At 42.2% G+C, this 25,604-nt stretch overlaps 1 protein-coding gene across 1 annotated transcript in view; it reads right to left on the minus strand.

Annotated features, from left to right (window-relative positions):
• Positions 1 to 25,604, minus strand: part of CSMD1 (CUB and Sushi multiple domains 1) — a 732,674-nt gene that overhangs the window by 354,447 nt on the left and 352,623 nt on the right. Inside the window, exons 12-14 of the mRNA XM_044225749.1 lie at positions 23,378 to 23,565; positions 11,468 to 11,656; positions 310 to 426 (exon numbers count right to left, since the gene is read on the minus strand). Of these exons, the coding sequence (XP_044081684.1) occupies positions 310 to 426; positions 11,468 to 11,656; positions 23,378 to 23,565 (494 nt within the window). The remainder of the gene's footprint in view (positions 1 to 309; positions 427 to 11,467; positions 11,657 to 23,377; positions 23,566 to 25,604) is intronic.

Here is a 25,604-nt window from a genome sequence, read left to right on the forward strand (position 1 = left end):
TCTTTTCCTTACCATCATACCTACTTTTCAAGCATCATACCTAATTTTCAAGGATGTATTCAAGCATGCCTACTTGCATAAATCCAAGTTACCTAATTGAATGTAAAACAAGGAATCTACTTTTCTGGTAACATCAATCATTTTAGACGATTTTTCTTCTAAGATGATATAAAACATCCAAATAAAAAGTTAAAATATATGTGAAGAAATGAGTTAACTTACTTGTTGACGCATGCATACTTTTTTCTCTGCCCTCATGTTTGTCCCTTGTTTGTTATTCTGTACATATAAAGTCTGCAACATCCTTACCCTTTCCATGAGACACTTCAATGGTCCATGTGCAGTTTAGGGAGTTTGGGTAAAAATCTGGAAACCCAGGAGAAAGGACTGTCCCACTCTTTCCATGGATGTAACCTCCACAGAGGGCTGAAAAAGATAAGGAAAATGATTATTGTAGTATTAAAGTTTCACAAGAATTGCCAGAATAAACTACTTTTAAAGCAACATTTACTTTGCACAAGGACTAAAGGAATATCAAATATCACCTCTATGAAAAATAAAACAAAATGAAAACTTCCTTTTACTCAAAATTGGAATATGCCATAGAAGGGTGTCCTAAATAGTACATAACCTAGTGAAAGAAGAGAGTAAGGAAATAACACAAAGTAAGTGGGAGTGGAATTTTGTGTGGCAACTTGACTGGGCCCTGGGATTCCCAGGCATTTCTGAGAGGACGTGTCTGGATGAGATTAACATGTGCATGGACAGCCAGAGCAAAGCAGACTGCCCTCCCTAATGTGGGTGGGCCTTGCACAATCAGTTGAAGGACTGAATTGGACAAAAAGGCTGAACTTTCCACAAATGAGAAGGAACCCCCCCCGTTGGAATGATTGGCACTAGGACATCAGTTTTGTTCCTCCTTTTGGGCGTAAGCTGAAGTACTGACTCTTTCTGAGTCGGGAGCCTGCCAGCCTTCAGACTAGAATTTACACCATCGGCTTCCCTGTGTTTCCAGCCTGTCCACTGTGGATCTCAGGACTTGACAGGCTCAAACCAGGTGAGTCCATTCCTTATAATAAATCTCCCTCCCTCCGTCCCCTTCCTTCCCTCCTTCTCCTTCTCTCCCTTATTCCCTCCCTCCCTCTCCACACACACACACACACACACACACACCCCACTGGTTCCGTTTCTCTAGACGACACTGACGTATATACTCTGAGATTCAGAAATGGTGCAGGTTTGCATGTTTTAGAGCTGCTGGTCTTAGCAGCTCTTCAGTTGATTTCAATCCTCATCAACAAAATCTGGCCTGTTCAATGTGTCTTGGAGATCCATTTTTGAAGGAAGAAAAAAGCTATATGTAACCATTTGATGGGGAAGTAGAGACATTTAGAGAATCCGTGTAATAAGGAAGATTCTCTGTTACTGTGTCCTCTCTATGCACACATGTTTTCATGTTTCCTTTTTGGAACTGGGCAAGATTATCATTAAATGGCGGATACCTAAAATAATCCTTATTAATATGAGTGTCCTGAACTGTGACTCCTCAAAACTAGTTCCATAAGTAATATTTTCAGAAGAATTAGCTAATTTGCCAAAAGATATGATACGTCCCATCATGGTCACTCATCATAGGTTTTAAGGGAGCAAATAATCTCACTGAATATGCAAACCACATGGGAAGAGTTATATAAAAATCAGCAAAATAAAAACTTTTTGAGTGAGTCTTGGAATATTTTGACAATGCAAGATTTTCATATCTTAAAATTATATTGACTCTACATTTCATTACAAAAGAGGTAAAATTAATATAACATTTGGAATTCATTCATTCAACAAGTAGACCCTGCCCTTGGCACTGGAAATGATGAACAAAATTGACAAAAGTGTTTGCTCTCATAGACTCAAAAATCCAGCTGAAGACGAGAGACTGTGCCCATAATAACGTGAAGAGCCGATTATACGTGATGTTGGAAGACGATAAGCACCAAGGAAACAAAGGGAGAAGGAAAAAGAATAGCACATTCCCCGAGTTGTGTGGGTTGGCAGCAATCTCGAGCAGGTGGTCAGGGAAGTGTACTTGGGATGTGGCCTTGAGCAAATGAGGGAGCCACTGGGTATCTGGAAAGAACTTCACGGAGAGAAACAACCAAGGACAGAGGCCCGAGTGGGCCTGTGCACAGGACAGTTTGCAGGACAGAGGGGACGGGAGGGAGCATGAGCCGTGAGGTTGAACAACTTCCAGAGAGTCACATGAGTGAGTGAAAGTTACGGGCTCTGGAGATTCCTGTGTGGGCAGGACAGGGGATCACAGGGGCTCCTGCCTGGTCACTGGCGCTGTGTGAGAATGAGGGGAGGGTAGCAGAGGGTGGGTAGGACCCTCGCTGGCATGTGGCAGCAGAGCTGGTAGAAGTGGGCAGGCTCTCACCACAGTTTGAAGGCACAGCCACGGGGGTGTTTCCATGAATGGGGAGTGGGCACCATGACCAATGACTGTGGGGTTTAAGGCTGAGTGTGAAGGAACCGAGCATGAAGGAGACTTTGGGGGAAGCAGGCTTTGAGCATAAACCAGTTCAGTTTCAGATGTATCAAGCTGCATGCTTCCTACACGTCCACGGCAAGCGGGCGCACAAGTTTGGCCGAGGGCCAGAAACAAGAGCACACGCAGAGTACACCATCGATGTGGAGCTTCGGGCTGTGGATAAGGGAGCGAAAGCCCAGGCTGTTCCAATGGCGAGCAGCTCAGGGAGGTGAGGAGCTTCAACAAAGGAAAGGGGAAAGGAGTGGCCAAGGAGTGGCGGCCAGAACCAGGAGAGGGTGCAGCCCAGAGTACAGAAGCTGCACGTCCGTAACCTTTCATCTGCTGTGATTGGATCTTTGTAAATCAGGGCATTGGCTTCCCAAATATTTATCAAGGATTTAACCATAATGAGTGACACCCTTTGATGTAAACTTGAGATATCATATATACAGTTATTTGTGGTAATCTTTACCTTAAAATCTGCACGTGCTATGGAAAACTGGTAAAAATGAATTTCTACCCAGCTACATTTAAAAACTATAGAATTTCTCAATCTTTGCTTCATCCTCTGGCCTCACGCCATCAAAATAAAATGGATGATTATACACGGGGGAGAAGTTCGGTGGAAAGACATCGGACTACTGATGTTTTCACTCAGCGCACACACGACCCAGGATATCACGGACTAATACCATCAAACTGCCATTTCGGAACAAAATAATGAAGTTACTTTGGATAAAGCAAATCCACTGCTCATGTTGAGTCATCTGTGCAAATACAACATAGTCTAATTCATCCATTATGAAGATTTTTCAATGAAAGTCTTTTCATCCACTAAGCATACTTTTTTCTTGTCTTTTCTCAATGAAAAGAGATTTGATATATGACAAATTGCACAAGTATTCTGACCTGATATTGAAGAGAAGAGACAGTCAAAAAAGAGACCCGACTCTGTTTTTATTGTCTGACCAGATGCACCCACAGACACCTCTGGATCTCCCCAGCAGAGCCACAGACACTGCCGCAGAAGATCTGAATGACGATTGTCATAATTGTACAAAACACAGTAAGCTTTCACTTTTGCTATCCTCAGGGCTATAATTTCTTGAATTCTACTTTTCTATTTATATTCCACGCCCACCGTTACAGACCCAGAGGCATTATCCTGGAGCTCCCGTGGGCCGAGAACGAAGGTGTGCAGGGACTAGAACAGACGAAAAGAGGTGAACATCGACCGCAGTCTTGCCCAGAGGAGCTGAGGAACCTCCAAAAGGGGTCGAGTTCTACCTTTGGCTGCTTCGACCCATTCACCCATCCAAACCTTCATCCAAAATGATTTCCCAAAGAAGTTACTACTATTCTCTAAGCCCTCCTTTTTGCCCTTGGGCACATAACAGTAAGTAATACAGACAAGTCCCTCTTCTTCCAAAATCCAAGTGGACAAGGCAAATAATTTACAGAGTAACCGAGCATGACTTATTCTAAGAACAAGAATCTTCGCCGGTTCTCAGAGCTCAAAGGCAGTCTAGGTAACTAGAGAAGAGTGGGCTGGTGGGGCTGGCCAGCGATGGCTGCGTGTCTGTCCCCGCAGCGGTCCGCGCCCAGGATGCGGACTGCTGCGTAGGCAACAGAAGGATGGAGGGAGTGCAGACTGTCTGAGTCGACCCCGTGTTCACAGACTGCTCTGCGATGGGCTGCCGGTGGCCTGTGCACCGCAGGCTCTTGGGCTGGGGGGCTCCTGGTGTCCTAGGCAAAGCCCACAGACCGCCCATGGACTGTGGAGGGGCTCACTTCCTGTCACCTGATTCTCGCCCTCCCCTGCCAGACCACGGTAACCCACTGCCGTGTGCCGACAGCCGTGTCTCAGAGCCCAACCCTGGCTTTCATGTTCATGTCCACATGTCTGCTCTGTTGGAACGAGAGGAAGGCAGGAGTCAGACATGTAGTCAACATTCTAGGCGTCAGGCGTTTTGCACTCGGGAGGTGACAGAGCTGGAGATATCAGAGCGGGCAGGTTCTCCTCTCTCCTGGGAAGATCCCTTTGTTTCCACCAGCTCTAACGACAGACATGATAGATCTCAAATTCACGTGTGAATCACGGGCTCCTTCTCAAAGCTCGGTTGAATTTCCCACGGCTTGCTAAGGCTCTCAGAACTTAACCACCTTGCAACAGCCCCGTCTTCATAACGGCCCCCGTGTTTCTGACTCATACTTTCTGAAACCAGTGTGTTCCAGGTCTGGCTTGTCTGCTTTACGCCGCACCTCCTGTCCTCCGTCCTCTTCCATAAAGAGATGAACAGCACGAGCCCCCGGGATCTTGCCTGATTTGTTTGTCTTTTGCTTTTCTCCGCTTCCCTTCTTTGTTTAAAGTGCTAATAAAATTCTATTTAAATCAGAATCCTAATGGGATGGCATTCCATTCCCAACTATCCACGACCTCTCCACGCTTTAAGGAGTTACTGAGTCTCTGCCTGCATTCCTTCACTCATCCATTGAAACTGTAGTTTATTCCCCAAGAGACTTTCGGCAAGGAGGCGCTACCAAGAGAAGTGGGAGGGATTTAGAGCTGCCGCATTAAAGCAGAGGCTGTGTTTTCCAAGCCCTGCCGTCCTCCTCAGCTTTTCCGCACAGAGAGCTCGAGGCCCACCACGGGATCACGGCGTCCTCTGGGTTTGACTCTCGCCAACGGAATCAGGTCCAGGCTCGAAGGGTGTCTTGAAGCTCTCTCATCATCCACAGCAAATGACTCCTTATCACCCAAATCCTCCAGCCCCGTCACACATCCATGCCTGGACCCTACTACTCCCTCACTTCCCATCCTTCCTCTCAGCCTTGTTGCTAAGGATGCATCTGGACACCTGCCTCCCAGGACGTTAACGACTCCAAATTGTAGCTATGATCTCGTCCATCTCTTTGTTCCCAATTTTCCTGTGCCTAATAAAACAGTTACTTCATCGTGCTGTAAAAAATAAATCTTTCTTTTCTCTATGCTGATAGATGATAAACTTCTCAAGTGTGTGGCTGCAAAGACGGTAGTTCTCCGGAGTACGTTTGTGAAAGAACCAGCTGTTTACAAAAATATTTACTGAATGAACAAATCTTTCCAGAATATTTCTTGCACTTGTCTTTCACCAAATAAGAGGGAGAAAACTTACTCAACTGCTCATATTACTTCTTTGAAACTTGAGTATGCTAAGGCATAATTGGTAAAAATGAAGCAATGCTACGGAAATGGGAAAGATACTGACAGAGATTCTCCTTTTTTTTCATGGCAATATAAAATATTATAACTAATTCTTATTTCTTCTTCCATTCCCAAAGTTATGAATTTTTAAAGGTTTAAATATCCTATTGATGTGTCATTTGTCACAATAAAGACCCAGGGGGTTAAGAGATTGCTTAAGATTTGGAAATACAACAAGAACAATTCTTCTGGTTAAATGAAAACAATCAAGCATGACTGACTAAACTCTTACATCAAACTCTAAAATCCCACAGTGTTTGCATCTCTATTAATAGCCTTTGATCGTAAATTTACTATCATCTGAAATAGTTTTCAGTGAAGCCAAAACAAAGCAGATAGCTTATGTTACAAATTCCTCTACAAGGGTTAAATTTCAAATTTACATGCATTCGAGTAGGGAGAAAAAAGAAGAGATAAATGCATAAATCTCATGTGCTTTATTTTCTATGGAAAATGTCAAACGTAGACTGTCATTTCTCAGCATGTCAGTTCCCTGCGAGCACTAGGAGCCGTCTCTGTCTGTCCTCACGCCATGTCGTCATGTCTCCTCGATAATTTCCTACGGAACATTTTGTTCATTTTCCATTCACTCTACTCCACCAAACCTCTGAGAACTGCCAGAATGTGCCACCATGTCTATCTGGTCCAGGAGACGGTATCCCTGTCCTCTGCCTAGATGCCTCTTCTACAGAGGAGACTGTACTGCACGGTTAAGTGTATGTGGATATTTATGCCACGGTCTGAACGTCTGCGTTCCCCCAAAACTCATGTTGGATCTCTAAGGTGATGGCTTTAGGAGGCGGGTGTTTGAGATGTGAGCAGGTCATGAGGGCTGAGTCTTACTTTTCTACAAGGGGCCCCACAGAGGCCCCTTGCCCTTGCACCATGAGATGGCAGGGCCCTCTGCAGCCTCCAACATGGGGTCACAACTCCTTCATCACGCTGTCCCTCCGACGTCAACTCCCGCCATCTGGAACTGTGAGCAATAAATTTCTGTTGCTTATTAGCTACCTACTCTAAGGTCTTTGGTTATAGCAGCTGGCACGGGTTAAAGCAGGGGGACTATGGTTATGTGGGGTTATAAGTTTAAATTAAATCAAAGTTCCACTTTATTGAACTGCATAGAAGGAGAAATGGCTCTTAGAAAAGTTAATAATGCTAGTGACCTGGCAGGAATCCAGAATTCCGGTGACGGCTGAGTGCATCCTCGTCCTGGAGGAGGGGGGCATTTGGGCAACACAATACGCAGGGACAGAAAAAGGCTAACCCGTGCACGCACGGGGTTTGCTCCAGGGGACGAAGAGTGCAAGGGGGAACAGGTGAGTCTGCCTATGTTGTGTGCAGGGCAGAGGAGAACACTACCCTGGCCAGACACGTAAGTATTTAAACAAAGGAAGTTACCACTGTTAAATCAAGAATACGTGGAGAATATTGTTCTCTTTTGAGAAGAATCCAATTTAAATCAAAATGACAGATCTCGGATGGATCGGGGCACATCTCTCTCACCTGCACACATCAGTTTTCATTGCCAGATCAGGAGTCAAGTGAATTGGACAACCGTTGTGTATTTTCCTACGATGAACCAGGTGCTTTCATCACAGAGTTTAAATTACAGACTCCGCAACTTTTCAACCTTCCCAGCTCTGCCAGAAAAGTCTGCAGTAGACTCAGTTCCCTCAGTAGAAGCAACTCAGAAACTCAGCAACAGCCACCCCTAACAAGAACGTAATCAAGGGAACAGCTTACGTGCGCTCCACTCCCAAATTCCATGTTCAGCTTCCGTCCAAAATAATATAATATATATATTCATTTATTTATCTATATTTATATATTTATATATAAAATTTGCACAGTGGCACCCAATAAAGTCATGGGTTTGCATATCTGGTAAATAACACAATTATGTATATGATTAATCTGCTGCAAATTCTGGATTAAATGATTTAATAAGCATTTTTTGCTGAGTGAAATAAGTCAAGCAGAGAGAGTCAATTATCATATGGTTTCACTTATTTGTGGAGCATAACAAATAGCATGGAGGACAAGGGGCGTTAGAGAGGAGTAGGGAATTTGGGTAAATTGGAAGGGGAGGTGAACCATGAGAGACTATGGACTCTGAAAAACAGTCTGAGGGGTTTGAAGTGGTGGGGGGGGTGGGAGGTTGGGGTACCAGGTGGTGGGTATTATAGAGGGCATGGCTTGCATGGAGCACTGGGTGTGGTGAAAAAATAATGAATACTGTTTTTCTGAAAATAAATAAATTGGAAAAAAAAAACTCAAAAAAAAATAAGCATTTTTTTAAAAGATTTTATTTACTTGACAGAGATCACAAGTAGGCAGAGCGGCATATAGAAAGAGAGAGAGAGAAGAGGAAGCAAGCTCCCCCCCCAAGCAGAGAGCCCAATGCGGGGCCTGATCCCAGGACCCTGGGACCATGACCTGATCCAAAACCCACTGAGGCCTTAACCCACTGAGCTACCCAGGCACCCCTTTAATAAACATTTTGACGGATGTTCAGTTACACATGAATAACAACTAAGTACTTTAAGAGTTAGGCCTTTTTCAGATTTTTTGTCGTTGTTATAACTATTGATGATAAAGAACCCTACAAACACAGTTAATATTTTTGCAACTATTTATGATATTCTCTGATTTTTACAAAATTTTAATGAGTCCAATAGCTAGTATCCTTCTGACACTGTTAATTAATCACATGGGTAAATTTTATCTATTTTTTCATTATTAGAGTTTCAATTACGAAAATAAAAATAAACATTATGGTAATAAAAATAAACATAACACAAAAAAACCATAGAGATAGAAGTTGGAAATCTCTCTTCCCTCTCTCTACAGCCTGCCGGTCTCCCCAGATGAGGACACTAGGGTTACAGTTTTAGAGAATGCCTGTTTTCCATCACTTTCTGTGCATATCCTATGTATGTGCCTGTAATTACATACGTGTATATGCTAACATGTACAACAGGCATTATCCTGTGACTCGCTATCTCCTTCCTCCAAGAACATTGTATCATTTCACCTTCTTAGCAACAGGGTAGAATGAATAGGAAGCTCTGAAATCCCACAATGATGTAGAAGTTGACCTTTCTACTTTTTCGCAGATCCAACAGGGTAGAGAAATTACCATGCTTTATTTGCATTTTCCTGAGCCCACATCAGAGTGCACATATTTTAAAGCGTTTTGGGGTCTGTTGTCTCCTTCTGTGAACAGCCTGTACGTTTTTCGCCCCACAGATCTCATGTCTTACGTGTGTCGCTGATTTCCCTCCACCCATTTGTATGATAACATGATGTAGAATCATGTATGGACAGAGCAATTATTTTCTATAGTCGGATCCTTTTGCTTTATCTCTTTCTTTAAAATAGAACTTTTAATTTGTATATAGTGAAATCTGTCAATGTTTTCCAATAATTGTGCCTAAACATCCAAGTTGATCAACATAATTTATGAAACAAGTCATCCTTCCTCATGGACTTGGAATAATTTCAACCAAATAAGTTCCTATACAGGCATAGAACAGGTATTAGAATGCCTACACCATATCACTCATCTATCTGAATATTTTTGCACGGACTTTATATTAATTAAAGGTGATTTTGGAGATGCTTTGGTCCCAGAGGGAGCCCTTTCTTATCATTCTTAAAAATATATGTTTCTATTTGGAGGTTCTACTCTCCCAGAACAACTACTAACACGTTTATTAATTTCTATTAAGAATACCAGTTATTTTAGACTTTATTGAAACTAAAACTCTATTTGTAGATTGACTGATTATCATATGACCTCACTGATATGAGGAATTTGAGAAACAAGACTGAGGATCACAGGCGAAGGGAGGGAAAAATGAAACAGGACGAAACCAGAGAGAGAGACAGACCGTAAGAGACTCTTCATCTCAGGAAACAAACTGAGGGTTGCTGGGGGAAGGGGTCAGGGAGAGGGTGGCTGGTGATGGACAGTGGGGAGGGCGTGTGCTATGCTGAGTGCTGTGAAGTGTGTAAGCCTGATGATTCACAGACCCATACCCCTGAAGCAAATAATACATTGTATGCTAATAAAAAATTGTAAAAAAAACCAAACCCATAGAAAAAGAGATGGTAACTTGTGGTTCCCAGAGGTGAGTGGAGGAGGAGAGGGAATTTGATGAAAGTGACCAAAAGCCACAAACTTATAGTCACAAGATACATAAGTGTTCATAATGTCCTGTGCCATAGGATGGCTAGAGCTACTGCTGTTGTATGATACACAGAAACAGCGGTAATAGAGGAGATCCTAAGAGTTCCCGGTACAAGAAGAATTCTGTTTTTTCTTTTCTTTTTTTGTATCTATAAAAGCTAAACTTATAGTGGTGATCATTTCACAATATATATAAGTTAAATCATGATGCTGGACAGCCTAAACTTATATGTATTGTATGTTAATTATATCTCAATAAAATTTGGGGAATAAAAGAAAAAATAAATTCCCCCCAAAAAAAACCCTCTATTTCTAGAAAACTTGTATATTTAAATTTCATCCCTACCATTTAAAAATGTACTAAGTGTTCCCACTTATTAAAGTACTCTTTTGTATCCCACTGTGAACATCTAAATTTAAGATAAGTCTTCGGGAAAAAAAAAAATCCTTCATATCTCCTGTTAGATATACTCCTGAGAGTTTTAGGGTGTGTTGATATTATAATTCTAATATGTCATATCCTTTGTGGATTTGCCAAACATGACCATCTTCTCTTTCTAATATTTACAATTTATACCATTTTTTAAATTATTGTATGAGTTAGTATCTTCTGGATAACATAAGTAACATTTCTGATACTGAGAAAGTTGTTCTGTTCTTGATTTCATGGGACTTTTTATAATACTTTGCTATGAAGTATGATGCTTTCTATAGATAATTCACTTATTTTATGGTTCCCTGTAAGCCACACCTACAACTACATTACAAAATTGTTGAAAAATGTTATGGTAAAATATATATTTTTTCATAGAAACAATGTTATAATGTGGTTATAGTTATGGCCAAAGGGCAAATCCCTTACTTTGCAAATGAACACAAGCAACATCCTTGTGTATCTGGTTATAGTAACTGCACACAGCCTAGCACCAAGTTGAGCAATGCAGTGGGATCATGAAGAATGTTACTTGTCTTGAGACTTCCAAGAGCAGATCTGTGCAGGGCAGGGGGAGTGGCTGGTATGGCCAAGACACCACCTGGGGATCTTCTGAGAAATGCTTCCCAGTCCCCCAGAGAGAGTGGTCCCCCAGAGGTGGGAGCGCAGAGGGAACAGTGCAAACGGCAGATGGCTGTTGGACGCTTGGACCTGGTGCCGAGGAAAGCCACGCTGGACGATGTACAACACACATGCTCACTCCCCGGCTCACACACTATTTTCAACAAATGCACGTGGAGCATACGTGCAGCGTGAAGCTCCCTACATTTTGGTGTTTGGGCACAAATCTGAAGGCTGCCCAATAACTGTTTATGCTCTGTTCTAAATAGATGTTCTGCCTCCTAGGAAAACACGAGCTAGGTAAACTTTAAGCATTACACGGAAACATTTTTAAGGTGTGCAACTTTTCATATCACACTGCCCTTTAAAATACCAGATACCACCTGAACAATTTAAACATTTCCACGTCTCTACATTGCACTCTGATGTCTTGCTTCGTCGATCTCCACCTACCATCACAGCTGGGCAAGGCGTGGTTCCACTGGTGGTTCCGCTCACAGATCAGGGGCTCATCATCACTGAGCGTGTATCCTGGATCGCAGCTGAATGTCACTGTGGATCTGATGGCAAAATTACTGCCATGCCGATGCCCATTCACGGGGATCCCGGGGTCGAGACAGGAGTCCGACTCCAGGGTCACACCTGCACGCACAGAAAAAATGTATGACATACAGAAATTTGCAGGTTTCTAGGGAAAAAAAAAACACTTGTTCCATACACATATAAAATATTCTGAGACATTATCACACCTGGAAAATTATTCAAGTAAATCCAATAATCCCTAAATGTAAAATAATAATAATAATAATAATAACGATACATGTTCTTATATTTGACCCTGTTTTCCTGTGTAGAGAGATACCTTGTTAACTGTTTACCAGATGACATGTAAGTAGTACAGCACAGAATAACCCCTTCTGTCTGAATGTTACTTCGCTTTATTTGAAAACCAGGGAACTGGACTACATGAAGCCGGTATTGTCCTGTTTTCTATCCCTAGCCCTCCCCTCTTCCTGTTATATTTTATGTTCCAGTTCGATTTGGCAGTCGTCACACTTCAGCTTTCATAGATATGCACACAGGCACCCAAGCCTACACACACATAATGCAAATTAAAACTGCACTGGGTCTGATTTTCTAAAATTGCATTCCATACAACCATGCATTTTTCAAATTTGCACTTAAGTCAGCCACTTTGGAGATGGCTACAATTAGCCTATGCTAAAAGATGCTAAAAAGTAAAGTGCTATAAAAAGTCAAGTGATTATGATTATGTCATTATAAGAGTTTCTTTTCTTTGTCTCTGAGATTTGTCTTTATTTTTAGAATATCTACTTGAACAGATAAGGAAAATGGGAACGGGGAAGAAGATGTCATTGCGATGGTTACGTATTCAAAGAAATAAAAATGACTTTGCTAGAGCTATACACAACTCTCTCAGCAAGGCTCAGAACATAACAATTATGACCTGGGCTATGGGTCAAACATCTGAAATCATTACCAATATGCAAACTGCTTAGCTGTCCCCCTCATGATCTTGGGAATCGCACTTCTAACCATTGCATAATTTTACCGGACTTGCAGTTATGTGCTTTTTCTTAATCCCTCTCTCATTAAGTCAAATACATAATATGAAACTACAGGGTGGCTTTTTAAAATAAACAATAAGTGCTAATATTTCTTCATTAGTACAGCAAAATGGATTCCATAGGCACCTGATCCCAAGGAGGACAACTGAGACCCTGCTGAAAAATGGGCAGTAAGGAAAGTGCCTTCCATGAGATGTCTAGCCCCTCACAGGTCACCTGTCAACCCTGGAATTTCTCAAGTGCTGGGAGTGTTCTTATTGTTCACAGCATGTCCGGGGTCATTGGGACTTCAGGCTACCCTACACTGAGGGGCAGCTGGAGACAGAGTTCAACTATGCAGCCTGTGATTCAATCAACGATGCTTCTGTAATGAAACATGGACAGAATCTTTGGACATGGACACTTCAGTGAGTTTCCCAGATTGGCAGGACTTCACACCATCACACGTTGTGGCTAGGAGGACATCATTCATGACTCCAGGGGGAGAAGACAAGCGGAAGCTGCGGGTCAGAACTCCTTTCCAGATTCCATCCTATGTGTCTTTCCTTTGCCTGGTCTATCTTGGATCCTTTTCCATAATGAATGTGACTGTGAGTGTAACAGCTTTTAGTAAGGGCAGAGTCCTTTTATCTAACTATCAGAACTGAAGGGTCATTGGGGAACACCCTGAACTTGCAGTCGGTTTTAGAATTAGCAAAATAAGCAGATTTTACCCTTTGCAAATCTGTGTGCTTAACCCCAGAGTTTGGTTACAATGGGTAAAAAAATGGAAGACCGTCGCAGTGAAGATTTCCAAAGGAAAAAAATAAAACAATGACGAGAAAAAGCAAAGTGAAAAAAATATACGTATGTAGCACTACTTTCTCAAGAACTTTTTCTTAAATACTTGAATTCCCTAAGAGCTAACATGTGCTTACTGCCTAAACAGCAGGATGTAATGGCCGTGACTTCTGGCAAAGCATGGCGGCAAAGGCATGCGCGCTTTCCTTTCCTGCATCAGATACAGTTCTGCCAAAAACAAGGTGGGCGTCATCTGTCCCTGGACCCTCCCCTGCTCTGCTCCCCTCTCTTCCTCTCCCACTGCACACACGTTCATATTCTGAGGTAATGTTTATGACTCTTCCATCACACGTCAGCAGTTATACTGCATATATGCCCTGTTTACAATGGGTACATAAGAATTAGCAAAAGAAGATGGATTAACAAAAGAATTCCCTCGAAAGAAGCTTTGTCTAAGAGATGGAGTGGTCCCCACATCCCTGACCGACCCTTCACAACATTATCCCACTTTGTCCAATGGTTCCCAGTGACCACTAAACAACAATAAGCTCACAGCAGCAGACAAAATAAATAGGGACAATTATTTCATGTGATGTGAGAATGATATATTAATGAACAATATTCCTAATAACATTCATAACTGTAAGCACACTTTTCCCCACACAAATGTGTAGGGGGAAAAAAGAGAAAAAAACATCTGAGGAAAACAAAACATACAAATAGAAACGTGGAGTTCTGGACACGTAAAATGGAACTAAGAAATAAATACCATGTTGAAGTGAAAACATTATTCCATCATTCACTCATTCATTTTTACAAAACAATGGACAGAAATATTAGGTTGTAGAATGTACAGTTACCATATTCCTTTGCATTAAAACATATTAGAACGGAGGGTCCACGTGAGGAGAGCTGTTGAGTGGGAGAACCGTGACAGACCTGATGTCTATTTCTCTGGAAACGCACCATATGCAGGGGTTTCAAAACAAGATGGCAGCAGGGAGACTGCGGGGCCAAGAGGGTGACACAGCTCGCTAGGACCAGACCCTCAAAACGAACTAAGACCAGTCTGTAAGGACAGCTGCCAATTTACGTTGAAGGAAAAGTGCAAAGTACTTTGAAGCAAGAGTGCCAAAGAGGCAACCCACGGAATGGGAGAAGATATTTGCAAATGACAGTACAGACAAAAGGTTGATATCCAGGATCTATAATGAACTCCTCAAACTCAACCCACATGAAACAAACACATCAAAAAATGGGCAGAAGATATGAACAGACACTTCTCCAATCAAGACATACAAATGGCTATCAGACACATGAAAAAATGCTCATCATCATTAGCCCTCAGGGAGATTCAAATTAAAACCACATTGAGATATCACCTTACACCAGTTAGAATGGCCAAAATTAACAAAACAGGAAACAACATGTGTTGGAGAGGATGTGGAGAAAGGGGAACCCTCTTACACTGTTGGTGGGAATGCAAGTTGGTGCAGCCTCTTTGGAGAACAGTGTGGATATTCCTCAAGAAATTAAAAATAGAGCTTCCCTATGACCCTGCAATTGCACTCCTGGGTATTTACCCCAAAGATACAGATGTCGTGAAAAGAAGGGCCATCTGTACCCCAATGTTTATAGCAGCAATGGCCACGGTCGCCAAACTATGGAAAGAACCAAGATGCCCTTCAACGGATGAATGGATAAGGAAGATGTGGTCCATATACACTATGGAGTATTATGCCTCCATCAGAAAGGATGAATACCCAACTTTTATAGCAATATGGACAGGACTGGAAGAGATTATGCTGAGTGAAATAAGTCAAGCAGAGAGAGTCAATTATCATATGGTTTCACTTATTTGTGGAGCATAACAAATAGCATGGAGGACAAGGGGTGTTAGAGAGAAGTAGGGAATTTGGGTAAATTGGAAGGGGAGGTGAACCATGAGAGACTATGGACTCTGAAAAACAATCTGAGGGGTTTGAAGTGGCGGGGGGGTGGGAGGTTGGGGTACCAGGTGGTGGGTATTATGGAGGGCACGGCTTGCATGGAGCACTGGGTGTGGTGAAAAAATAATGAATACTGTTTTTCTGAAAATAAATAAATTGGAAAAAAAAGATTAAAAAAAAAAAGAGTGCCCCAAGGCATTGCTTCCAGCAATCCCCCTCCTCGTGTCCAGCACGGATGATAGAAAGAGGAGCTAGCATCCAGGGATTTGGCTGAAGCTTTGAATCCAGGCGATTCCTCCCGGCTATTCTGTCCTTGGAACTTAAGGGGATGACGCATTATTTGACATTGGCTATGTAAATCCACTCCTGTCCTTTGGCCCCAAAGACGTGACTGAATAAACTTGCTCTCCGTTGAGTAAGAGAAGCTGGTGACTTCGAAGCCTTCCAGGCACAGATTATATTAATGTACATTTGATATAAGCAAAGTTCTACTTAACTACCTGTTTTGATGCAAGCTATCATCCTAGGAAGGGGATGGATAGTCTGAGTATCTTTCATCTCCCCATGGTGGTCACTTCCCACAGCCTTTGCAGGATCTGCACTAGTGGTTACAATCCCATTTTACAGAGCAGGAAACAAGCCGAGAACTTAAGTGAATCGGTCATGTTCCATCGTTCCCTGGGACTCTCAGCTCAGCCCCAGCCAGCTCTCTCCGTTGCTCACGTGGGCGTGCGTGCCCGTGCCCACAGCGCAGCTGATTTCCCAACGGCATGGCATCCATACCCACTACATCCCGATCAGCTTTCCTTTTGAGCTCAAGAAATATCATTAAATCTCAGAATCGAATCTGCATGTGTACAACACACTCCACACCTACACTCCAGAAAACACACTTCTGTGTCACTCCAAGTTTTAAAAATTACACTGTGCATGAATTGCACAGCAGGATATAAACAATTACATGCGGTGACTCCCACCTCTCTCTTGAAATGCTTTTAAAAGATACCTTTGAAAGCATTTCCCAAAAAATGCTCTAAAATAAGTGGAAAACATCCATATACTTGAGACATCCGTTTCAAGGCTCTACAAACACACAGAGCAAGCACATGATTATTCTGGGGGATAATACAATGACTATTACATCAAGGAACTGTGGCATATTCCTTATGAAAAGTAAAGTTCCTTTATGTAATAGTATTCCTTATGAAAAGTAAAGTAATCAAAGGACAGGCTGTAATTAGACCCTGTATTTATAAGATCAAGGATTCATAAGACTCAGCCCACAGAACAGAGCTACAATTCTAGGCAGGCTCTAAGGAAAACACTGAAAAAACGACTTCGGCCGTCTGCTTTACAGTTTAAGGAGAGCGGAAAATAGCACTGCTCAGTCGCTCCGGTCACCTTATGCCACCGCCGCAGAAAGAACTCGATCTTGAAGAGACTGTGGCTTCTTCTGCAATAGGTAATGTGTGTAAAGTAGATTTTCACGTGCCCATGTGGGCATGGAGTAGTACCATTAATAATTTTTTATTAAAGCAAGGAAGGTGGACAGTGCCCAACATTTAGGACAAAGTATGAAAAGGGGACAAGCTATATTATTATTTTCAAATGGCATAAAGAATGTGATATAAATCATTTGCATCATGGACAATCTTTTTCTTTTAATGTGTTCGATGAGAAATCACATTTGTTTTCTAGTATTTCCAATCTATTGGCTTCTGAACAGATTTCGTCAAGGAATACTAGAAACGGTCAACATTTTAACGGGGTTGGCAATGCGCATCTTTTTTATGTTCTCTTCTCATCTGCCTGCTTCTCCTTCTGCTCTCTACTCTTCTGTTCCACGAGTGTCCCCTGCACCTCCTCTCCACCCACCTGCCCGCAGGTTCTCCTCGTCCCTGGAACTCCTGAGTCAGAGGCCTGCCTGGGCTGGGTCAGACACCCACTGCCGCCTTCGTGCCACCCCTGAGAGGACGCGACAGAAACCCAGAATTCTGCCTGCAGCACAGGCGTCCTGAAGCCCCGGCTGGACGGTGAACATAGGAGCCTGCATTCTACCAGGATTCCCGGGTGACTGCTAATGTACAGCGACCTTGGAGAAAAACTACCCTTCAGCACACTTTCTCAACAAGGATGACCGCCTGAGCTAGCATCGGATCTCTGTTCCTCAACGGCTGCAGCAACACGGAACGTCCCAGCCGGTCTTCAGCATCTGTCCCGTCTCCAAGCCGGCAGGTAATGGTTACACGCAAGGCCAGCCGGCAGGTGCCAGGTCGCAGATTCCAGACATTTCCAGACTCATTTCTTGACAAAAATGCCATATCCTGTTTTTGCACATTTCCTTGTTTCTCCCCAAATACAGAATAACTGACAAATCAGTCAAGGTGATAACAAGTCAAGCTTCAGGGTGGTGTTCTCAGGTAATATTTTCCTCATATACTTTCTATATTTCCCTACAGAGGAATTCATAAAAATGCTGGGGGCATCTAAAAGGACCATTAGGACTTCCTAATGTAAAAGTCAGCCTGGGGCTTTCGACCTGTGTCCCTTCCAAGAGTGTGGGACACTTGGATGCTATGGGGACCTTTACCCAACCCAGCCACCAGCGATGGCTCTGCGGTCTTCTGGGGCTACAGAGCTAGTTTCCTGTTCTTCCTGTCAAGGATGAGGGGTTGGGATTCTAGACCTCAAGGGATCAGAAATGTCCAGCAGCCACACAATTATCACTCCACCCAAAGGCACCAGCTTGTGATTACTTTCGTCTTCTTTCACTGACACCCTGAACAAAAAAGACAATGAGGACTGTTGCCTGAGAGCCCACTCCAGGCTCTGGACGCACGCCTGGCTAAGGCTCAGGTCTACTGTCACACACGGGAGAAATGAAAAGAATCCTGAAATGTCACACAGTCATTCATGTACATTGTAACAATTATTGTTCCAATTATCTGTATAAGATATTCTGTTAGTAAGGATGAGAAGCTAGGTAAGATTGTGTGAGCTGACTTCCTCTCATTCTTCGAATCCAGAAAGAATGAGGAGGAACAAACCATTTGTTTAAACCAGTTCAGTGAGCAAACGTCGTCAGCTGCCATGACCTGCCTGTAGGCTTATGACACATTTTTTTAAAGAATTCTGGAAAAAACAAGCAAACTAATCTATGGCTACACAAATGAGGGAGAGGAAAGGGAAGAATGTTCTAGGGTTTCTCAGGGCTAGAAAATATTTGTTCTCTTAGGGTTCATCCACCTGGGTCTTCAAAGGCCAAGGAGCTCCAGACTTAAGAACCGGGCTGTGCCGGAGGAAATAAGTATTTTGGTCATTGGTGTTTAGAAGCTTTGCAGATCCGGATGGTTTTAACGTGCACATATCTCTACTCCAAAGAAAAGTAATGACGTGAAGGGACATTAGAAAGGAATGAAATATGAAAGTCTCTGGTTCTTAAACTATATCCAGAATCTAAAAAATATGTTACTTTGAAATAAAAGTTGCATGTATTTGAAGTGAAACTAATTGAATTAAATTTGAAAGTGATCATTATATCATGAACAATCTTCTTGCTATCCAAACAAGTGTAATGTGACTTTATTCATCAAGAAGTACACACAGACTTCTATACGTGTATATGCATGTACGTGTGCATGTAACCCCATACGTGAGCAAGTGAATCAGAGAGATGTACATCACAGGTCATGGATCTGAGCTTCTGCAGAGGTCGGCACGAGTCACAAGGGGGCAATGACTGGACAGGAAGGCAAGAAGAAAAGTATGATTAAACATCTAACATGTTAGATATTACCTCGTGCATCAGCTTTTGTGAAATTGTGTGTGTGTGTGTGTGTATACATATACATATACATATGTGTTTGTGTATATATATATATATATATATATATATATATATATATATATTTTAAATAACACTGAAACTTCACTTTGCTTGTTTTGGAATAAGACTGTGAAAAAGAACAACCATAAAAATCTTGAAAAATAGGGTTTTATTCCCTTAGATCCAGTGTTAGCATGCATGCACCCTCCTTTTTCACTTTACTCTGAAAATGAAGCATTTTCAGAGGGCATAGTGTTTGTTTACATTTTTTAAAAGATATGATTAACTTATTTGTTTGATTGATAGTGAGCAAGAGCATGGGGCAGGAACAGGCAGAGGGAGAAGAAGAAGCAGACTCCCCACTGATCAGGCAGTCCAATGCGGGGCTCAATCCCAGAACCCTGAGATAATGACCTGAACCAAGGCAGACACTTCTCCAATGCAGCCACCCAAGTGCCTTGGGTTTGTTTGTTTTAATCGGCTGGTGTAAAACATGCATTCCCATGGTGAACACCCTCAGCTGTATTCCAACAGTGTATCTTCTGACATATTACTATAAAATAACCCAAAAGACTCCACCCCCAAACTACTAGAACTCATACAGTGATTCAGTAATGTGGCAGGATAAAAAATCAATGCACAGAAATCAGTGGCTTTCTTATACACTAACAATGAAAATACAGAAAGGGAAATTAGAGAATCAATTCCACTTACTATAGCACCAAGAACCATAAGATGCCTGGGAAGAATCCTAACCAAAGAGCTAAAGGATCTGTACTCGAGGAACTACAGAACACTCATGAAAGAAATTGAAAAAGATACAAAAAGATGGAAGAGCATTCCATACTCGTGGATCGGAAGAACAAACATTGTTAAAATGTCTATACTGCCTAGAGCAATTTATACCTTCAATGCTATCCCAATCAAATTAACAATGGAATTTTTCAAAGTGCTGGAACAAACAATCCTAAAATGTGTATGGAACCAGAAAAGATCCCAAATCACCAAAGAAATGTTGAAAAAAAAAAAAAAAAACAAACAAAGCTGGGGGCATCATGTGGTGTGATTTAAAGCTATATTACAAAGCTGTGATCACCAAGACAGCATGGTACTGGCACAAAACAGACATATTAACCAGTGAAACAGAATAGAGACCCCAGAGATGGACCCTCAACTCTATGGTCAAATAATCTTTGACAGAGCAGGAAAGAATATCCAGTGGAAAAAAGACTGTCTTTTCAATCAATGGTGCTGGGAAAATTGGACAGCTATGTGTAGAAGAATGAAACTCGAACATTCTCTTACACTGTACACAAAGATACTCAAATTGGACAAAAGACCTCAACATGATACAGGAATCTATAAAAATCCTAGAGGGGAACATAGGCAGTAACCTTTTCAACCTCAACCACAGCAACTTCTTTCAAAACAAGTCTCCAAAAGCAAGGGAAACAAAAGTGAAAATGTACTTCTGGAACTTTACCAAGATAAAAAGCATCTACATAGCAAAGGAAATAGCCAACAAAACATAGAGACAAACCACAGAATGGGAGAAGGTATTTGTAAATGACATTACAGATAAAGAACTTGTCTGTAAAGAAGTTCTCAAACTTAACACCCAAAAAACAAATAATCTAGTCAAAAAATGGGCAGGCAATCAAAAGCTTCTGCACTGCATAGGAAACAGTCAAAAAAACAAAGAGGCAACCCACAGAATGGGAGAAGATATTTGCAAATGACAGTATAGACAAAAGGTTGATATCCAGGATCTATAATGAACTCCTCAAACTCAACCCACACAAAACAGACAAACACATCAAAAAATGGGCAGAAGATATGAACAGACACTTCTCCAATCAAGACATACAAATGGCTATCAGACACATGAAAAAAATGCTCATCATCATTAGCCCTCAGGGAGAGTCAAATTAAAACCACACTGAGATTTCACCTTACACCAGTTAGAATGGCCAAAATTAACAAAACAGGAAACAACATGTGTTGGAGAGGATGTGGAGAAACGGGAACTGTTACACTGTTGGTGGGAATGCAAGTTGGTGCAGCCTCTTTGGAGAACAGTGTGGAGATTCCTCAAGAAATTAAAAATAGAACTTCTGTATGACCCTGCCATTGCACTCCTGGGTATTTACCCCAAAGACACAGATGTCGTGAAAAGAAGGGCCATCTGTACCCCAATGTTTATAGCAGCAATGGCCACAGTCACCAAACTATGGAAAGAACCAAGATGCCCTTCAATGGATGAATGGATAAGGAAGATGTGGTCCATATACACTATGGAGTATGATGCCTCCATCAGAAAGGACGAAGACCCAACTTTTGTAGCAACATGGACGGGACTGGAAGAGATTATGCTGAGTGAAATAAGTCAAGCAGAGAGAGTCAATTATCACATGGTTTCACTTATTTGTGGAGCATAACAAATAGCATGGAGGACAAGGGGCGTTAGAGAGGAATAGGGAATTTGGGTAAATTGGAAGGGGAGGTGAACCATGAGAGACTATGGACTCTGAAAAACAGTCTGAGGGGTTTGAAGTGGTGGGGGGGTGGGAGGTTGGGGTACCAGGTGGTGGTTATTATAGAGGGCATGGCTTGCATGGAGCACTGGGTGTGGTGAAAGAATAATGAATACTGTTTTTCTGAAAATAAATAAATTGGAAAAAAAAATGGGCAGGCAACATGAACAGACACTTCTCCAAAGAAGACATACAAATGGCTAACAGACACATGAAAAAATGTTCACCATCATTAGCTATCAGGGAAATTCAGATGAAAACCACATTGAAATACCTCCTTACACCAGTTAGAATGGCAAAAATTGACAAGGCAAGAAACAAGTGTTGGAGAGAATGTGGAGAAAGGGGAACCCTCCTACACTGTTGGTGGGAATGCAAGTTGGTGTAGCCGCTTTGGTAAACAGTGTGGAGATTCCCCTAAAAGTTAAAAAATAGAGCTACCCTATGACCCAGCAATTGCACTACTGGGTATTTACCACAAAGATACAGAGGTAGTGAATAGAAGGGCCATCTGTATCCCAATGTTCATAGTAGCAATGGCCACAGTCACCAAACTGTGGAAAGAGTTGAGATGCCCTTTAACAGACAAATGGATAAAGAAGATGTGGTCCATATACACAATGGAATATTACACAGCCATCAGAAAGGATAAATACTCAAAATTTGCATCAACATGGATGGAATTCGAGGAGATTATGCTGAGTGAAATAAGTCAAACAGAAAAAGACAATTATCATATAGTTTCACTTATTTGTGAAACATAAGGAATAGCATGGAGGACATTAGAAGAAAGAAGGGGAAAATGAAGGTGGATAAATCAGAGTGAGGGATGAACTATGAGAGACTATGGCCTTCTGGGAAACAAACTGAGGATTTCAGAGGGGAGTGGGTAGGGGATAGGTTGGCCCAGTGATGGATATTAAGGGGGGCACAGATTACATGGAGCACTGGGTATTATATACAAACAGTGAATCATGGAACACTGCGTCGAAAACTAATGAGGTACTTTGTGGTGACTAACATCATAAAAAAATTATAAAATCATAAAATATAGTGACCTGATCTTCTAATTTCAGAAGCTAATGTTAAGACAAATTTGTATTTATGGAAACAGAAATGTAAGCATTTCACATTGGGCAGGATATCCTTCACAGTCATATTTTAGCAATCATTTTAATTGTTTCTAATAATCATTTTAACTTCTGCTCACACTTTTTCAAAGCAATAATCACATGCCATTTCATGAGGTCCAGCTGCATTTTAATTTCTCTGCTGTCTGCATTCCACGTCCCTTTCCCCAGGGACACATGCTCATGTGAAGAAACCAACAGATAAGAATCACGTTGGCCCTAACCATATTTTCCCAGCAAAGAATTCCCCTATGCTATTGTTCAGGAGATACAATTGTAGCGATAGCCTCTCTGTCCAGGAGCTCTATTTCTCATGGTAGAAGTTTATCATTAGATCTTGTAGTGAATGAACACACTAATTATTTAATTTTATAATAAACATATATTTTTTGGAGTTTTAAAGTAAAAACCAACAAGACGCTCTCTTATTAATAAGAAAAAGTGCTTATGATGATGCAGTTCTGACAGAGGCAGTGATGGTCAGGCGCATGCCCGGGACCCAGACGTGCGTCTGGAATGCAGACCAGTGATGGCCAGCGTGCCCTTCTGACTTACTCTCGTAGTGAATGAGGAAGCCCACGCTGGAGCGGCTGTTGTCAGTGGTGAACAGCAGGTACATGAAGTGCCCCGTGCTGATCAGGAACTGGGGAGCTTGTGTGCCATGGTACTCTCCGATCAGCGGGGACGAGTTGGCGGGCCCGTCTCGGACCTCCAGAGTGTCATAGTTGACTTCCGTCTGAAATCTGTGGAGATTTGTATCCAGTCAGAAAAGTAAAGCTGCATTAACTTATAGATATTCCCCAAATATCTTCATTCATTAATTACAAACTGATGTGTATCACTATAAATAAAAGATTTACAGTTTTACAAACTTAAAAAACACCTGTGCACAAATGATACTGAAGCATCAGTTTTTCCAGGAGAAAAAGTACACCCTAAACCCTCCCCTAGTATTGAATACTCAGTCATGCAACATCCCAAACTCAAAAAACTGCAGTCTTTAGCTCTAAAATAAAAATACTGTGAACCAGGTTAGTGTTTAGAGAGATGAAGTAAAGAAGGAAAAAAGGAAGGAAGGAAGGAAGAAGAAAGGAAGGAAGGAGGAAGGGAGGGAGGGAGGGACGAAATAAGGAAGGAAAGGAAAGGAAAGGAAAGGAAAAGAAAAAAGAAAGGAAAGGAAAGGAGGGGGAATTAAATTAAAAAACACCGATTAGTGAACAATCATTACACATTTTCAAAATCTGTTTCATGATCCCCTGTTCGGCTTGATCACACATATCCTGAAATGCGCACATGAAGAAACACAATCTCCTAAAGGAGGAGAGTAATTCAAAATACATGGCAATACTTTAAATACTTTTCAGGGGGAAAAAAAAAATCCTGTGTCTTTTTAAGCTGCATTAACTCTTTCTGGCCGCTGGAAGAACAATCAGCACATTCCTGCTTCAGAAAAGAAATGCTGCTTCAGTGATCGGAACAGCTTCCAGAAAGTGCTTAACTTCTCTTCGAGAAGGATGCTACGCTTCCAGAGAATCTGGCCTGACATACTATTTACACCCAGTCGCAGCCGCTTGGGTCCTCTTTGAAGCAATGAAGACACCATTCCAGGAACTGAGATAATTGTCTAAATGGGCCCAGCTCGTCCTCCAAGAGCTAACCCGGTTTCCGAGGGTCCGGCTGTGCTCTCAGGGAACAGCTTATGCCCAGAGAGCCCCTGATTCACTCGGTGACTTTCAGACTAAGACTTCTGTGGAAGCCTGGGTTGTCATCCCCCCACCTTCCTCCAATAATGCTGATGGAGAGGAAGAACGCGGGCACACCCAGGCTCCCCAGCCGCATGGCCTGTAACCACAAGACAGGGGCGCAAAGCATCGGGCTCTGCCCTGGTTCTCACTGGATCGCGTAGACTCCTCTGAGAGCAAATGCATGACGACGCCATAGTCTTGCAACGAACTTGGGATGACCCTGGGGCCCGGATCTTCCACAGAGAACTGGAAAAACCAGTCACTTCCCCTGACCACAGGTTCGGGGTCCAATGGAGCAGGTTTTCCTCTTTTACCTTTGTAAAATGTCTTCTACAGACCCTGTGGTTTCTCACTGATCTGAGCTTAGATTTTTTTTTAATTTATTTTTTATTTTCAGCATAACAGTATTCATTATTTTTGCACCACACCCAGTGCTCCATGCAAGTCGTGCCCTCTCTAATACCCACCACCTGGTACCCCGACCTCCCATCCCCCGCCCCTTCAATACTCTCAGATTGTTTTTCAGAGTCCATAGTCTCTCATGGTTCCCCTCCCCTTCCAATTTACCCCAACTCCATTCTACTCTCTAACTCCCCTTGTCCTCCATGATATTTGTTATGCTCCACAAATAAGTGAAACCATATGATATCTGACTTTCTCTCCTTGACTGATTTATTTCACTCAGCATAATCTCTTCCAGTCCCATCCATGTTGCTACAAAAGTTGGGTCTTCGTCCTTTCTGATGTAGGCATCATATCCATAGTGTATATGGACCACATCTTCCTTACCCATTCATCTGCTGAAGGGCATCTTGGTTCTTTCTACAGTTTGGCGACCGTGGCCATTGCTGCTATAAACACTGGGGTACAGATGGCCCTTCTTTTCATTCTATCTGGATCTTTGGGGTAAATACCCAGGAGTGCAATTGCAGGGTCATACAGAAGTTCTATTTTTAATTTCTTGAGGAATCTCCACACTGTTCTCCAAAGAGGCTGCACCAACTTGCATTCCCACCAACAGTGTAAGAGGGTTCCCC

The sequence above is a fragment of the Neovison vison genome, chromosome 11 (assembly GCF_020171115.1).
Source record: "Neovison vison isolate M4711 chromosome 11, ASM_NN_V1, whole genome shotgun sequence".
Classification (NCBI taxonomy): domain Eukaryota; kingdom Metazoa; phylum Chordata; class Mammalia; order Carnivora; family Mustelidae; genus Neogale; species Neogale vison.